At 34.8% G+C, this 18892-nt stretch overlaps 1 protein-coding gene across 1 annotated transcript in view; it reads left to right on the forward strand.

Annotated features, from left to right (window-relative positions):
* The window catches only part of LOC114636917 (netrin receptor DCC-like), a gene marked incomplete at its 3' end in the record, with an annotated part of 424348 nt that overhangs the window by 259586 nt on the left and 145870 nt on the right, over window positions 1-18892 (forward strand). Inside the window, exons 6-7 of the mRNA XM_028785013.1 lie at window positions 9216-9370; window positions 11964-12084. Of these exons, the coding sequence (XP_028640846.1) occupies window positions 9216-9370; window positions 11964-12084 (276 nt within the window). The remainder of the gene's footprint in view (window positions 1-9215; window positions 9371-11963; window positions 12085-18892) is intronic.

An 18892-nucleotide genomic window follows, 5' to 3' on the forward strand; every position in this document is an offset into this window, starting at 1 on the left:
TCCTGCTTCTCTTTTTGGAGATGAAATTGTAGAAAAGATTCCAATCAACTCTTTATTTCTGTGCTGCATGATTTTGTCAGCTCAACACAAACATATGTACCTCAAAAACGAGAACCTAGATTTAAGAGTTGGCTTCATAAGACTGGGCGGTGGTCACACCTGTGAGCATAATATTGATTGTGGATCGATGTGGGAGGACATAGTCTACTGTGGACATTGGCATTCCTACATGGGCCTGGCCTGTATAAGAATGGTAGCTGAGCAAGTCAAAGGAAGCAAACCAGTTGGTAGGGTTCCTCTGCGATACATGTTTCAGTTATGGCATCAGAGTTCATCCCTCCAGGTATTGACTTGGGTCTCCTCAATTTCTGAACCAGAAAGCTAAGTCATATCTTTTCCCAAGTTACTTTTGTCATTGTTTTATTATCACAGAAATGAAAACAACAACATATTACAACCACTAGTAACTCAAGAATACTGTATGCTTCCTTAGTAACAAGAGCACCTTCTCAGTGAGAAAAGGGAAACTATAGGCTATCCATAGATTTTACATGAGCTCATGCTTAAAGGTGCAAGTGGAAAGGTTGGTGGTGAGTAGACAATTATCTGCAACTTATGGCCTGTTACTGGTCAGGGAAGTGAGTTCAGTATTGCAATTGAATCTATTAATCCTATTGAAAACTACTGAAAGATTTCCTCATATAATAATGAGAAGTTGGGAAAATTCTGTTACAACTTATCTAGCTCTTCAATGTTGAGTGTAAAATAGGTAAACATAGCTCTCACCCATGAAATTTTCCTGAAATTTCCAAAATCTCTACATTTTTCTACTTTCAAACACCAAAAGGACAGATTGTATTATATTATATCTGACTGAGTGAAAATAATTGGTCTCTAATTTATGTTTGTAGTATTAGAACTTTAATTTATTCTAGATACTTTCTAGTTTTGGTTTTGTGTGTGTGTGTGTGTGTGTACGCATGTGTCTATGGGTCTGTGTGCATGTGTGCAGGTGCGTGTGTGTTTTCATTACTTCACAGTGTAAGTAAAAATTCAGAAGATGAAAATGTTGATCAATTTTATATGTACTACCATATTTATATTGTGTATTTACATACATATTTGAAAACATAATTGATGACGATTTTCAGTATCTGCACTATTGAATTAATTTTCATCCCTTCGTGTTAACAAAGGGATGGCTTCGACATCCCTGTGCATATAGAACTAGGGTTTGGGGGCAATCCTCCTATTATTTTCATCACAGGCTTGAGCCTGATAGAATCATACTTCCAATTTACTTATAGCTCTCACGATTGAAAAGAGAAATGAAAAGTTCAGTCAGGACTCAGAGAAAAGCAACCCTGATTACAGAAAAAGCCAGCAATGAGGAAAGGCACTGACTGGGATTATTTGCCTGGATAAAGAAAATTGTGTGGTAGGATCTGAAATCATTTCCTCGTATGTATGAAGGACTTTGAAGTAAAGGTTAAGCATCAGATGTTGTTCATCTCCTCACAGAGAAGCTATGTTATGTAGACAGAAGATTTTCTTCATGGATTGGGTTCACAATAACTATTGCTAATGGGAAGTAGAAACGAAATTCAAAAGGTCTGAACTTTCATTTCCCTGTACTGATTAAAATACTGACTTTGGCAATAATACTACTTAAGCTAGTACACTGATGCTGCTAGTATTCAGCTGTTATAATTCATGTTAATGTTAGAAGAAAAACAATTCTTATTTCATAGATGCTACTTCTTATTTGGCTTAGGGTTGTTATTCATCTGTAACCAAAAAATGATATATATATTAAATATATATATATATATATATATATATATATATATATATATATATATATTTAAAAAGCAGTGTACACTACCAAATTTTGGCAGCATACAATAATATATTACACACACACACACACACACACACACACACATATATATATCTGTTGTGGGAATATACCTAAAAATCTTGAATAACAAAAATAGACAAGAAATTACAAAGTGAAAACTGCTTTAAAAGTATTATGAAAACTCCAATTAAAATTAATTGCATTAAAAAAATCTTACGGTTTTATACCCAGGACATCATATTCCTACTATTTAAATGTAGAAATTATCCTAACCTAAATGCTCTTGGCGAGTATAGGTAGGTATGTGAGAGACACAAGTGAAGAATGAAATGCAGGGCTTAACAGCTGCTCCTAAAGCAGAAGACTGATATAGATGTAATAAAGAACAAGATTAGAGAGACATTTTAAACAGATTTCAAATGTATCATCACACAAGACAGGCCTAGACAGAAGTATTCATATGGAAGCTTGTTACTAAGTAAATAAAAGAAGAACTAACCTTTTTCATTTAAAATTAAGATCCTTGAAGAAAAGTCTCTTGGACAGCAGAAGTCAGCATAGGGTTAAACAAAACAAGACAAATTTGGAAAATGAGAGAGCAATTTCTCTTTGTTGGGTTGGGCAGCCTTTAGCACCATTAATTATGTTTAGGTTTGTCTTTTCTCTGCTACTTTACAGTATGGCTAAGTTTACATTTAGTACTGGGTGATTTGCTTCTTAGCAGTTGCTTTGGGCATGGAGAATCTTTTCTGCACTACAGACACAGTGGGGGCATTCAGCCATTGAGTGGTTAGTTTCTTCACATGTTTACATTTCAGAAAGAATTCCTGCTATTATTGTAAAAAACAAATGAGTAGATAAAATCCAAAGGACACACTCTAAAGACACACTGGGTTTTATATTCTTACCCTTTAATATTTTGTTTTATTTTGCATATTCATAGCTTATTATGTCCTTTTTAAAAATTATAATACTGTGACATCATTCCCTCTATTTTCTTTCCTCCTTCAAACTCCCCCATTTATCCCTTTTTGATCTCTTTCAAATTCATGGCCTGTTCTTACATTAATAGTTATTATATGCATATATACATAGGACTATGATTATATTCTTAAATACAACCTCCTTAGTCTATTCAATGTTACTTTTAGATAACTTTTGGATGGTGTAAAGACCTAATGTTGAAAGTAGTAATAATTGCCTGCCTCCAAAAAAAGTACACCAAAATTGGTTATCTGATACCAAATGGTCATTATTCTCACAGAGAAATGGTGGTTTCTAAAAGATCATGTAGATATTTTTTTCCTTACAAAAACTGTATTATATGATTCATGATTGACATTCACTGGAGTGATTTGTATTGCCTTCTGTTCATTTACAACACCAGAACTGCAGAAAGGCATTGCTGAAGAAGCCATAATTTGAAAGAAAGTTAGCTTGTGGGGTGGGGTGGGTGAGTGGATCTTGAAGACTTTGGAAAGTGAAGGAAAAATGTAATTATATTTTAGTTACATTTTTAAAAGTTAAAATATTTCTAAAAAAGGAGTTCTTTGTCAAAGAGCTATGAAAAATCTTTAAAGTGTATAAAATCTCTTCAACTCCAAATAACAGAGAAAACATTAATTTCTTATAATCAAATATGCATTAAAATATTAATTTTTGTTACAGACTTAAAAATGTTCTATTTAAAACATATTAATAAAGAGAAAACAGTAACTTATTTACATCTAAGGTGTGAAGTCATAAGTGGAGGTCAAGGCCCAAAAGGCACTAAATATCCATTTGGCATAATCATGGTATTGATGAAACCTATGCTACTAGATTGGTTGCTGTTGAGGACTTTGGGCCTCAAATAACAGAAGCAGCTTTATTGTCTGAATGTAAGTGAGTGAACAACACAGAGATGTTATAAAGGAAATCAAATACATTTAGAGAGAACAGACCCAACGTTAAGTTTTACCTGTGCTGTCCTACCTATACTGATAGGTATCTCAAGGAATATGTCATATATTGATTTTTATTAAAGATAAAAATCTCATTCAAGAATTGTTATATTTTTCTGTATCCTGTTTATTGACAGTTGACTTGGATCAGCATTTTCTCTGTTATAATATTTTTCAGAATCTTTCATATACTACACAGACATAAAGAGCCTATAAAATCAAAACCTTGTTACAAATAGGAATATTTCCAGTCATGAGCCTCATTTTATGCTAAGAAGTCAAATACAATTGAAATCAATATTTTTGCCAGAAACTGTCATTGTATCCTTCATATTTGATATGTTTGAAACTTCATGGTACTTAATTTTTCTTCCTTTTTAAGCAATGGATGCAGGTAAATAGTTTAAAATTCTGGAATTATTGCTTTCATAGAAGTAAAAGACAGAGCTAAGCGTACAAGAAAACTGACAACCAGTCACACGCTCAGGGAATTGCACTCAAGAACCTTTACCTGGCTGGCCGATACTCACACATATGAAAGATGAATTAGCAAACACTTCTTAATAAATACTGGCCACAGAGGTAGAATATTAAGTGAAGGAGAAAAAGATAGAACCCCACATACAACTGGGATGCAAGTTGCCTCTAACAGAAGAAATAGAAGTTTCCTATCTGAGGAGTGCAATCTAGGCAGTGTTCCGTGACTCTGCAGAAGTTAATCCTTACCTGTAGATAAGCAATCTTCACGCTTTAGTTGCTATAATCAAACAAACAAAAAAACCTTGATTATACCATTGTAAATGTCAATTTCTTCCACTTAATAATTTGGTTATTATGAAAGTTAATATTACATTTGAAGTTTAGACTGCTATACTGAAGAGACCAAGAAGCAAAACAAAATGAAACAGAAAATAAAAAACCAAAACAAACCAAAGCAATATCCTCTAACATGAAATAATGTAAGCCCCTAATTTATACAAGCTGTACTCCAGAAGTCCACTTCCCCTTCATTTCCAAGACATTGGAAACTGTTCTTGAACTGACTGAACTTGTAAAATTTGCTGTTCTACTAAGATAGTAGGTCATTAGACTAACTCCTCTTTCTGCTTTTGTAATCAAACTTGCTTACTCTGCTAACAATAGATGACTAAGACAACTGCAAAACCTATATGCTAAAATTAGACCCTGCCTACATATAGACAGAATACATGCAATCTTGTGGGGTTTGCCTTTATGCATACTAGGTTGATATGACAGGGGGCTACATCTTGGGAGCTCTTTTAGGTACAGTGCTGGGCACACCAGTATGTAAATAAATAGGATCTTATTTAAGATTTATTTATGGTCATAGTGTATCTTTTAGTGACCCCAGGCTCATGAAAATTATGATAAAGAGGATTAGTTTGGAAACACAGCTAAAAATCAATATATTATCTGTATTGTATTGTATTGTATTGTATTGTATTGTATTGTATTGTATTGGTCTATCAAAATACTAGATATAAATTTGGTTTCTGTCTTAGTGTTTTATTGTTGTAAAGAAACACCATGACCATATCTACTTTCTTAACAATATTTAATTAGAGGATTAGTCCATTATTTGTCATGGTGGGAATCATGGTAGTGCACAGGTAGACATAGTATTGGAGAAGGAGAGAGAGAGAGAGAGAGAGAGAGAGAGAGAGAGAGAGAGAGAGAGAAACAGGGGGGCCTGGATTGAACATTTGAAACCCCAAACCCCACTCCCTCTGACATAGTTCTACCTAAAAGGCCACACCTAATGTATTAAGGCCATGCATCCTAATATCACTCCTTAAGCACTCAAATATTTGAGTCTACGCAAGCCATATGTTTATTATTCTTTCAGAAAGTTATTCTAATATATCGCATAACCTCTTTTTTTATATAAAATGGACATGTTATATCATTCTGCACCTCGTGCTATTTTTTGTTTTGTTTTCCATATAAGCTCAGATTTTTGTTTTTAAGGTTTGCATGAGTTGTTCAAGATTCTAGTCTGTATCTTAAATCAGTACACACATAGTATAGTTAGAAAATGTAAACTTTATTGAGTTCTTAAAATACAAAACAAATGTCTATTATATTATGAAAATGAAACACTGTACTAAGTATGGTGTGAAGAGACTTTATTGGTAATTACCTTGATCATAATATGCTGATGACACACACATTCATAAGACTTATTGCAGGAAATACAGATCTGAGTCCAATTTGGATACACAATGTGTTTGTTTTAATGTTTAAAACCTCAATGTACTTGTAGACAAATATTTCAGTTTACCAAGTATCTAACATAGAAATTAATGAACCAGTTATAAAAATTATGTAAATTAGTCAGTAAAAACATAGTGTAAAGTTTAATATTGAAAGCATAGGTTCTATGGAAAACTCAGAAAGACAGTCATAATTTTTATATATATGTGTATACATACATACATGTAAGTGGTAATAATTATTGGGTCAGCATCTAATACTTCCCATGTTATATGAGTAAAAGCAAGTATCCCCTTAATCATAGTTCACTAGATTTTAGTCATCAATAAAGTGAAATAATTTCAGAATTGACCATGTGATCCACTCAATGTTACCCAATGAAAGACAATAAATTGGAAAATGATTCCTACCTAGATTATAGAACAACCGAGTGCTTCTGAATATAGCTATTTTGAAAATAGAAAGCAGTTAAATATAATTTATCAGAAGCTCCACTCTATGGTGTATATTGTTTTGTCATCTATAATTAAAATGAGAATTCTAATTAGAAAACATGAAAATAACATATTTTTAAAAATATCATGAGGTTAACTATATCATGCAAACCCACACTCAGTGTCTACTTTTATGTAGATATTTGTATAGATTATAGACAATAAAATAATATGTGGTCTATGCATTCTTATTGGCTCTGCTACTGTTTTCCTTTAAACTGTGTGTTATTTTCCTTCATCGCCTGTCACTATTCTCAATTCTTCACCCTACATTATAAGAAAGGATATAATCAGAGATATTTATATTGAATATACAGAGTAAGATTAAAACCCAGTCCATTCTGGCTCTATCACTGGCTTTAGTGAAAATTGCATCATTTTGCAGCTATTCTAGATATTCTGGATGTCCTTCCTCCTTTCCTGCCCCCTTGACTCTTCCTGTTCCTACTCCTAAATTTTAGGTTGTTTCGTTGTTTCTTCATCTTCTCCCACTCTGGAATATACTCTATGCATATAGACACACATGTTATTGAAATATTTGGTTCACGGCAGGTAATTACTTTCAAGATACACATGTGAATGGGCCCAGTATTGCAAACCTCCAAAGCTCTCGTTTTTCCAAAACCTGATGAGAGAAAGAGCAGTTTGAATGGGCAGACTGAGGGAGTTTCTCATCCAAAGGACAAAGAGCCTGAAAAGTTTGGCGTGTGTAGATAGTTGTTATCATTTCTAAAGTAGCTCTCAGAACATCCTACCATCATCTCTGAGACCCTAGAAACATTTCTGAGTGACTGTTCCACCAGAATGTTAGGTATCAAAATAGTAAGTTACAGCAAAGCAGTAAAGAATGTGGGTAGGGCAGCAGGCTGTCAGGTTCTTAATTTACAAAAAGTGTAATTTCAAAGAAAGTTATGTAAATGCCTTGTAGTGTAACATTTTTTCTTTTAAAATAATAATAATACATCATGCCTCAGAGAACTCTGATAAAACTGCTAAATATAAAGAGAGTGGACTAATAAATTCTACTTTGTCTTTTCCCAAGAAATACTGCCTGTTGCCTAGTAAATAATCACTGGATGCAAATCTGTATGAAACTGAGGACAGAGTTATAAAGATTCAACTCCTATATGTGTCCTGAGAGGCACTCAATAAATATTTCAGATGTCTTTTGGTACATTGTCAGTGAACTTGGCAAAGGAATCATAAAAAAAAATCATCATTATGCTAATAATATTATCAATATTAAATACATAATTTAGCCCTGTATACAGTGTTTAGAACAGCTCTGAGACATTCCTTTTCATGACTTTGGAGCATGAATATTCATGATTCTAAGTCCAGTCATCTAAATCAATTGCCCCAGTGAAGGATTAAAGAAATTAAAAGGAGTTTAGTCCTGGAGGTTCAAACGTTTAGCTACAAATCAAGACTCTAAGACAGACTGAGATTAAAAGATGGAAGACACAAAGATGAAACCATGATGTTTGTACTATCTCTGCCCCTCATTGCCATAGTTCTTGGTGAGAAACAAAGACAACGTGAATACATACTGTGGTGTCTAGGGCAAACTTGGTGATCCTGATAAGACAATGTGAATACATACTGTGGTGTCCAGGGCAAACTTGGTGATCCTGGTAAGACAATGTGAATATATACTGTGGTGTCCAGGGCAAACTTGGTGATCCTGGTAAGACAATGTGTATACATACTGTGGTGTCCAGGGCAAACTTGGTGATCCTGGTAAGACAATGTGTATACATACTGTGGTGTCCAGGGCAAACTTGTTGATCTTGGTTTGAAGAAGGAAAATATGTAGTTACTCAAACGTACAGAAACTATCACTCGTTGCACACTGAACATGGTAAAACCATGATTAAAAACAAAGACTGACTTGGAAAATGAATACTGAAGATGCATGTTTTCTACATAAACCAAGATTATGGCTGACACTTCACTGAATTTTGTTTCTTCTCAGACTACATGCATACTTCGCCTTAAATCTCCACATGGCTGGGGTAAATTGTACGCAATACTTTACCTCCTGGTTTTGAGGAACTGAGCTAGCATCATTAGCTAAGATGTGTTATATTGTAGTTTTCTTTCAAAAACAAATTCTCATTATGGAACAACTATTATTATGTAATTAAGAAGTTAAATGAAATTAATTGATGACATACCATAATCAGGGAATAATCATATACAGTACAATTATATAGTATAGTGGATAGTTGCTAAAACAATATGAATGTGTTAATAAGACCATTACAAGGTACTTTACACTAAAGAGCATCTATAACTAAATCATAATGAAACATATTTTTACAGATCTTTCTGATCTCATTATGTGAATTGTCTTGTACATGTAATCTTACTGGTGTTTTTTTCCTAAGATACAGTTTCCTAAGCATTATCTACTTTTCAGTTCATAGAACAAATGGTTGCAAATATTTTGGTCTCCAAAATACTTACTGTATGTATTTTTCTCAGAAATGTTTTATTTCTTTCCTATGGTCAAACTTTGTTAATTGCATTGAGGTTGCGGGAAGTATATCCTCCACTAATTCTTGTTTAATAAGCTAAGAGTTGGTAAGTAACACAATTACAGAATACTGTTTTTGTTTCAGTGAGACCTCAGCACATACAACCATGTGCCCACTCATTCACTGTTTTCTGTCTTTGCAGTTCCACCCTGGTTTTTAAATCACCCTTCCAACCTCTATGCCTATGAAAGCATGGATATTGAGTTTGAATGTGCAGTTTCGGGGAAGCCTGTGCCCACTGTGAATTGGATGAAGAATGGAGATGTGGTGATTCCTAGTGATTATTTTCAGATAGTGGTAATTATATTCTTTTCATATTAGTTTAAAAACCCTGGTCATTATTTGCATTCTTTCACTAATTTTTCTCTGCTGTAAAATGAAAGCTGTAGAAGTAGCCCATGGTCTTTGGGGAAACCAGAGATTGTGAGTCAATCCCAAACATTTCAATTTCTGATATAAGAATTGGTTTAGGAAAGCAAATAATTTGTAAAGTTGAAATTCTAGGCAGTTAAAAAGCATGTTTTATTTTTTCAAAATGTAGAGAAAGAAAGAAGGAAAGAAGGAAGGAAGAAAGGAAGGAAAAAGGAAGGAAGGAAAGAAGAAAGGATAGGTCAAGCAATGAAATACTAAAGGAAGGAAAGAAAGAGGGGAAAGAGAGGGTGGTAGAAATGGGAGAAGAGAAGACAAAGGGTTTGTGACAAAGTATTCTCATTGTCATTTCATGGGTTCGAGATTACAAACTTTGTTGCAGAATGCAGGGATCTAGGATTAGTTTTATTTGTTTAGCTTCTACCATTAGTAATGCTTTTCAGTAAAATATGCTTGTAATTATTATGATTGTCCTATTGCAGACATCTACACTACTGCTTCCCTAATTTTTATCTCAGGTGGAGCCTGATAACCCTATTGAGAAGTGATGACAGAAGTTGTAACTGTGGTCCTGGCTCTACCTGAGGAGCTACACAATTTGTATTGCTTTGTAACACTGCTTCCCGTGTTGGAAACAAAAAGGACTGTGAACCATACTTCTTACAACCCCTCTCCTCAAAATTCTGGTTAAAATTCAGTATCCTGGGGGGAGATCATAGGATAACAGGTTTCTCGATTACTACAAGAAACATTTGCTACTTGAAAAAGCACTATGAAAACTCACTGTTAGGTGTAGACTCATCACAAAGGTTCTGATTTCAGGCATATGAGCACAGAAGAACTATAAAATCTACTTTTCAACTATGAAAAGAACTGTATGACTAAAGAAGATGGCCTTAGGAGCTTTTGTATTTGAGACAAATGTGACCCTGTCAAAGGAAAGTCATAACAGGGTCAAGTCTCCCAGGCAGTTGAACTAGAGAATGGTCATCCAGTGAGGCCCCTACAGTATCCCCCTGTGGCATTACGTGCCCTTGTTGGTAAATGACTCTTCTACAATCAAACAGCTTTCAGTAATGTCCATAGTCTCCTAGTTGTATGCACTTTGTCACACTATACTTCTACAGAATAAATCTGTACACCACACCTTTATCATTGCTGTCTCTGTTTTTCATTTTCGCTTTTACTTTCATTTGTTTAATTGGTTGGGTAAGAGTAAAGAGAGAGCACCACTTAACTTTTGAATGCCACACCATCCATTATTTTAAATGCAATGCTCTTTCCACTACCACTGAATTAAAAAATGACCTGCCATTGGGCAGCTTGAAAAGTGGTACATGTGCCTAAAATATATGCTACTTGCATGAAAAGGAAATTGTTGAGTGCCCTTAAGGACACATGATAAAATACAACATTTATTTTTTTCCCTACAGTTTGAATAATCTTTTTCACAGCATGACTCATTATAGCTGAGCTATTCAAATGCTTCTTTTCTTTAGGTGGAAGAAAATGTATGGTATATACCCTATTCACATAAAAATGTGCTTAAAAATATTTCCTGAGTAGTTAGAGAAATCCGAGAGCCATTGTGCTTTACACATGTAATGCTGAGCTCAGACAGTAACTTAGAGGAGAATTGTTAATTAGAAGTTAGCCAGCTTTATCTAAGAATTTTACATCAGTTGAAAATTGACTACAAGACACTAAAAACAATTAAGAATTCCCTGTGAGGTAATATTTATCTCTTAATGACTTTAGGGGAAGTGATTTAGCATGTCTCACTTACTGAACTAAGTCTTGCACTAATATTGAAGATAAACTGAGTTTGTATAATTAAATACTATCTCCAGATCATTTTATCATCCATCCTTGAAACAGATTGTGGTTTAAATTATACACAAAAGGAGTTAACTTTACTGTGTTTCCACAATGAATTGCTGAAGGTGAAATTTTTCCACTATGTACAAAACCAAAATGGGCATAAAAAAATCTATCATAGGCTCAACTTCTAGCACCCCAAAGATTATGCCAAAGAAATTGCTATTTTAAAAGACTCTCAGACACTACATTGGGCAAATACTCCCAGAAATGATTTAACCTGAATAGTTTTCTCTTTAGAATTTGCAAGGAGGAGGAGTTTTTTCATTCTTTCTTTTTTATTTATCTATTTATCTCCTAGCCCTACCTTCCTTTCATGAAATGAAGAATTCAGGTTATTTAGATACTGATCTAGATTTCTTGCATTCTTGGTAAAGAAAACTTTAAATTTAGCATTTAAATATCCAGAAGATGTATAGTTATATGAGTCTACTTTCTTTACAGACTTATGCAGAATCCTGCCCAAGGATTCAGAAATAAAGTAAGGATGTGGAATATTTTCCAAAGAGCATAGAGCATATTGGCTAGATAGGTTCATGAATTTTCTTAACTCTTCTGTGTTCTGTCTCTATTTTGTTACATTAAGGTCTTTACCCCTTTGGCAAAATAATCTCACCTGCTTTCCCTCCCCCCCCCCACTTAGGGAGGAAGCAACTTACGGATCCTTGGAGTGGTGAAGTCAGATGAAGGCTTTTATCAATGTGTGGCTGAAAATGAGGCTGGCAATGCCCAAAGCAGCGCTCAGCTGATTGTCCCCAAGCCTGGTAAGACATGGGAGCTATGGGGCTTAGTGTTGTCATCATGTGTGGCTTGTCAACACCCACACAGTTTTCATGTGGCTCAAAGTGAGGATGAAATTATTTATATCATCAAGGTATACATGTATGTGTTTATGAGATATCCCTTCCAAGAAATTCTAAGCTAGATCTGTCTATCTTATTCTGCTAACTGTCATGTATATCAAATGAAATCAGAACCTTATGGACATTAGTACTCATGGTTTCAGAAAGCCACCAATAAATTATTATTGTCTGTCTATTATGTGACTGACTTTTGTTCCAATATACCATGTAAATATATAATGACATTATGTGTAAGTTTAGATTTGTGTGCATATACACACAGGTATATGTAAGGCTATTATATGAACTTTTAAGACATTCTAGAACCCATGTGAGTTGACAGTGAGTTGACAGAACTGAGCACAGATGCTCAGGAACTTCTCTGGCAGCTTCCCACTGAGCTCGAGGATTGGTTGAAGTTCTGAAATATGTCTATTTTTATGTTATCATTGAAGTTTTCTTTCTTCAAATGATCCCAGTAATCTCTCTCTCTCTCTCTCTCTCTCTCTCTCTCTCTCTCTCTCTCTCTCCCTCTCTCTCTCTCTCTCACTCTCTCTCTCCTCTTCCTCCTCCTCTTCATCTTCCTCTTTCTCCTCCTCCTCCTTCTCACCCCATGAGTGTGTGTGTGTGTATGTGTGTGTGTTTGTGTGTATACTGTGTATATATGTACTGATGAGGAATGATTCCAAGCATGAGAAAAAGAAAATTGTTCTAGATGGAAATGTTGTTGTACTGTTCATAACGCAGGGATAAATACAATGAGGTAACACCGGAAAGAGATTCATTTGTACACTTGAATGAAACAAGGGTAAATCTAGGCTTAAGCTCCCTAGCTAAACTCTGTCCAATGAGTCCTTTCCTCCAACAGATAGAGACACAGTCAGTTGTGAAGTTAAGCCAGGAGCTAAGGCAGAGAATAATACTTAGTAACAGAATGCCTAAAGAGAAAAACTCTGAAAAACATAAAGAAGTGTGTTTGAAGTAGATGCATGCATATTTTCCATGATGGTGGAATTTGAATAGGATATTTTGAGAAAAACAGACTTTGTTCCATCACTCCAAGATCTTATGTCCCTCTCTGAACCTAAAGAACGCAGAGACAAGAAATAGATTCAAGAGACTAAAAGCAGAGACAACACTAAGCATACAGTGTAATTATTATTATTAATTATTATTATTATTATTTTGACAGACTACTTAGCTATCTGTGGATAAACAGTAAATTTACTATTACTTTAGTATTTTGTCTAAAGTTAGAGTATGAGTTCTTGTTTGAATATGCATGTGCTTGCTTGCTAAATATATTGATATTTTATGGGACCAATTTGTTTGATTTGTCTTTCTTCAAATACCCAAGTTTAAGTCTTTTAAAAATACTTTAAGTTAAGTTGGGGTTGCACAGGTGGCTAAGTGGATAAGAGCACTTCCAAAGAGTAGTTTTGCCAGTGACACTTTGGAGCATCATCTTTTGCAATATCCATTGAATTAGGAAGAAATGGTATGAAATGAAGGGAGAAATCCCAAAACACAAAAGAATATTACTATGAATCTCTTATATTCCCCACATAAGTGATGGATTGCTTTATTCCTGGCTACTGAATCTGGTCCTCAAATAATGGCACTCTAATTCCTCAGAGATGTAGTGTAGGCTATGTGCACAGATGGTGGGGAGGCCAGCTATAAATATATATTAAGCAGTGAGGTTGACCATGGCATGAAGCACATAACCCTCTCTATTTAAATCTAAACAATAAATGGTCAACATACATTTTGAGGCACAATGTGGCCCTGCATAGCACAGCTGTTCAGCTTGTGAGTATCCATAGACTTGTGGCTTGGAGTTACTCTTGGCAACCATAACAATCTGCTATTTCACAAAATGAAGACAGTAACCTGTTCAACTCAGTGTCCATTTCCATAAGCCACAAGAAGTTTCCCCAGTCTCTTATTTATAGTCATCTGATGTTTTTTATTTTTCTTTACCCCTGAATAATTAGTGTCTCAGGGATTGCAGTAATATAATATTCTTAAATTAAATTCAGTTAATGATATGTTGTTCTTTACATAAAACAAATTTGGGGAAAATTTTTAAAATGTGTGTATTGCATATATATGTGTGATTTTTCACTAGATCAAGATAAGAGACTCTTTCAATAAAGTTGCTAGAGTAACACTGGCATATGTGCCTGGGGCAGATTGCAGGATTCAGACATATTATATGTATTTCTATGGACAAAGTATCAACCCTGAACATTGAACAGTTTAATGAATACCAGGAATACATATCTACATCATGTAAACAGTGCTTTTACTTATATAAATTAAAGCAGTTTAGTGACTTTACAACTCTTTAAGTGTGTGATAGTCTCTTCTCAGAATCAATGACATTCTTTTGTTGCTGTTTGTTTCAATTAATTTTGGAAGTAGGGTGAGGATGACGTAAAGGGAGTTGATAAGAAGTCTTTCTCCAAGTAAAAGTGACAATAGAACCAATAACACTATTTAGCAAATACCTGGCCTTGGATGTTTTCAGTGTCATAAAACATTTCACCTTTTAGAACTTTCAATAGCCAGTGCTGCACATATGTAAACATTATCTGGGCTCTTCTTTGTGTTGCTGATCATGGTGAAATAATTATTTAGCTGATCCCTGAGTCTATATCTACTAAACTGGACAGAAATGAATATTATATTAAGAATTCCATATACAGGGTTTTTTTGGAGGTGTTGACAGTTATTTTGGGGGTAGAAAAGGGGGAAATAGGAAAGAAGAGGAACAAATGATAAATATATTACTTCCTTCTATTTATTTGCTATGGTTCTAACTTCTGAGGTGTATATAGTCTCTTTACAGTACCCTCAGTAGATCACTGGAACTAGCTTTCTAGCTATAGAGTGAGGATTGTATGACAAATAATATACCTATCACAGAAGATTTTTGCAATCTGAGATATATTTAATGGAAATATATGAGAAAAGAATAAAATGTTCATGTGAAGAAAAGATTAAAGAGAGAGCTGTGGGAGGAATCCCTATGATCACAAATAGAACACATTTTTAAAATTTTGAATCTATTGAACCAACTATTCAAATCAAACAAACAAGAAAAAATATAGTGTGGGAGTTGCATGCTAATAATACATATTTTCTAATGCATGATTTATTTTTTCTCTCTCTAATGTAAGTTCCAAGGTAGAGTTTCACTATACGATAGGAAATAAATTTGTTCAGCATTAAGAAAAATGAGGGCTTTTAACAATTACATCTCTTCCCCTGGAAAAGGTTACCTATTACAAATGACACTATATTTTCAATATTTTATCAAGGTAGTATATCATATAGCCTACAATTACCAAAAATATTTTTCTGGTTATGAACACCAATACATAAAATCAGAAACCTGTGGTATTTTCTTTTATGAATTGTTATGAAGCAAGGTGAACAAACAGTTTATGTATCCTAAGAGACAGGCTCCACGTCTATGTGAATGCTAATGTAACTGCATGCCAACCGTGAGCCATGATGGTGTACATTTCTCAAGGTTGGATTCACCTCATAAATTCACAGGCATTTTTACAGAACGTTGAAAAAATGTTCAATTAGTCACAACACTTCGGGAACTGTTAGAATACAATATTTTCAGTTTAAGGACACCTACACTGCTATATTGGAGAGCCTGTAACTAAATCTAAAATACACATTCTCCATCAGAGTAGCTGCTGGTGGCAAACTAATTTGAATTTCTTTCTCTTAACTTGAAAAAAAGACTCTTCAGTGTAAACACTTTGGTGTAGTTAATAGATGATCAGACTGTTCCAGGAACTCAGGGAGCCGAATTAGAAGAGGATTCCGAATTAGAAGAGTAGATTGAGTGCTAGAAGACCAACTCGCATGTGTGTCACCAGACAGTTGTCTCATGCAAAATAAACTGCTAGTTAAAACAGCGATATCCCTCTTCCGAGTTCTTTCATTGAGTTCAAATGACTAAAAGTCCAACATGGCATTATGAAATAAGTTCCTCTTGCAAAGTGATGGCATAGAGCTCAGCATTCCTGCAGACTTCTATTTTGTAAATAGGTAAAATTAATTCTAAGTAGATACAGAACCGATTTTTCAAAAGAGCTACTAAATGAAATTATTTGCTTCATCAAATATGGCCATAAATTCAAATAATAAAAATGCTATGTTTTGCTTGCCATGCTAAAAATGAAACTAAGATTAAAATTTTGCTCACCACCCATCCTATTTAACTCTCCAGTTTCAGTTAGAAATGTGGACAATCAAGTTAACTATTGCCCAAAATGGTATATGGATTTGGCACAATTTGATCATTTACCCTGTACAAGTCATTAAAAATGGGAGATTTGTGCATAGTCGTCTCTACATTCTTATTTGGCTTTCTTACACACCATTGGAATCATACTGAGTAGGCCTATGCATCCTAGATGTGTTGCCAAAGCTTTCCAAGGCTCCAGTTTCTCAATTGTAAATTGCAATAAGGAATTGATCCAAAGAATTAAAGTAGGGACTGAGGAGGTGACTCAGTTGTTGAAGCACTTGCTCCCGAAGCATGAAGACCAAAATCTGGATGCCCAGAAGCCACACAAAAACAAACACACTTAAAAACAAACCAACAAAATATATGTAGTACTGGACATTTGGCATCCCAATGATTGTGTCAGGATGATGGGAGAGACAAGCTGATCCCTGACCCTACTGCTAGCCTGGCATACCAGACGAAGTTCCAGGTCAGTCAGAAATCCAGTCTTAAACAAAAGAGGAAGGTTCCTGGTAATTACACAGAGATTGTCCTCTACTGTGCTCTAATCACATATGTGCAGATATATGTACCCAGACACGAGCACTCTCTTGCGGACACAAATACTTGCAAAAGAGGATTTAGACAGTAAGTTTGTTTTTAAGGATATTGAAGGACATAAATTTCTACACAAATGTTGACTATGGAATTTACCTTTTTGTTTATTGCCCAAAATAATAAGTATGAATTGGAGAGGATAAGGTAAAAGCTTGATTTTACTATCTTCTACCTTCCAAGGACATAATTAATAAAGAAATGTTTTAATGTTTAACCCACTTAAACTGTAGATTTTTTTTATTCAGCTAGCAGTCTTATCTCAAAGAAAAATAAATTGATTGGTAATGGAAAGATTTTCAGGGTAGTTTGTCATATCATTTTAATAAGTCTGCCTTCCAATTCAATGTATTCAGAGACGTCTCAACAAATAAAGGCTTGTCATTCACCTTGTCCTTTATCCTGCATGCACTTAAAACTAGGAGCCTGTCCTGTGCTAATCAAGTGGCTATGGCTGTATGGTAGGCTTTGACATTAGAAATGAATTCTGAAATGATGGCAGTGCATAGAGATCAGCAATAACTGTAAACCATACAACAAGGGAAATTGGAGAGACTCATAAATATTGATCATATCGTATTCTGCAGGTAAACACGCCAAACAGTGCTATAATCCATGGGTTCTTAAAATGCTAAATATTGGGAGAGTAAGAGAAAATGTTGATCCCTCCATAGAATTCAAATGTTTTTGTGTATATTATATTTCTACCTATTGCGTATAAAATAATCACACATTTTAAATAGCTACATCCACATATAGCACACAGACAATATAAATATCTTAAATAACAATTAATATTTATAACTACATATATAATTTGATAGCTATATTTAAGTTATTTATTTTAAGTTTTTAAGATTGTAATAGAACATTTATTCCTTCCCTTTGCTCCCTCAAGAACTTTACATAAAACTCTTTCACTCCTTTTCAAATCATAGTCTCTTTTTCTCATAATTAATTTTTGGTGCACATCTATCTATCTATCTATCTATCTATCTATCTATCATCTATCTACCTCATGTATGTATGTATATATATATATATATAATCTATCTCTATGTATGTATTATGTATATATGTATGCATCTATCTATCTATGTATGTATCTATCTATCTATGTATATATCTATCTATGTATCTATCTATCTATCTATCTGGTACTGAATATATACATATAGCTTGCTTGCTCAGTCTATGTAATGTTACTTGGATGTATGTTTTCAGTGCTGATCATTTGATACTGAATAACTGTATGCTGTGCTCTCTCCTGGGGAAGACTATCTTTTTTTTTTTTTTTTTTATTGGATGATTTATTTACATTTCCTATGTTGTCCCCTTACCCCATCCCCCACCACCCCCTCGGAACCCCCAATCCCCTCGCCCCTCCTCCTTCTTCTCTGTGGATGTAACCTCTATCTACACCCCCCCCACTCCCACCTCCCCACCCTCAAAATTCCCACCCCCTGGGGCATCCAGCCTTCATGAGGTCAAGGTTCTCTTCTTCCACCTATGCCCAGCAGGGCCCTCCACTTTTACATATTCAGCTGAAGCCCTGGATCCCCCCCTAAGTGCTCCCAGGCTGGTGGTTTAGACCCTGGGAGCTGTGGTTGGTTGGTATTGTTGCTCTCCTCATGGTGCCACAAACCCTTTCAGCTCCTTCAGTCTTCACTCTAACTCCTCCATTGGGAACCCCATTATCAGTTCAATGGCTAGTTGTGAGCATCTGCCTCTGAATATGTCTGACTCTTGAAGGCCTCTGAGGAGATATCCATATCAGGCTCTTATCAGCATGCACTTCCTGTCTTCCACATCAGCATCTACCTTTGGTGATTGCACATGGGATAGATACTCAGGTGG

This window comes from Grammomys surdaster, unplaced genomic scaffold (genome assembly GCF_004785775.1).
Source record: "Grammomys surdaster isolate TR1022 unplaced genomic scaffold, NIH_TR_1.0 125059, whole genome shotgun sequence".
NCBI lineage: Eukaryota > Metazoa > Chordata > Mammalia > Rodentia > Muridae > Grammomys > Grammomys surdaster.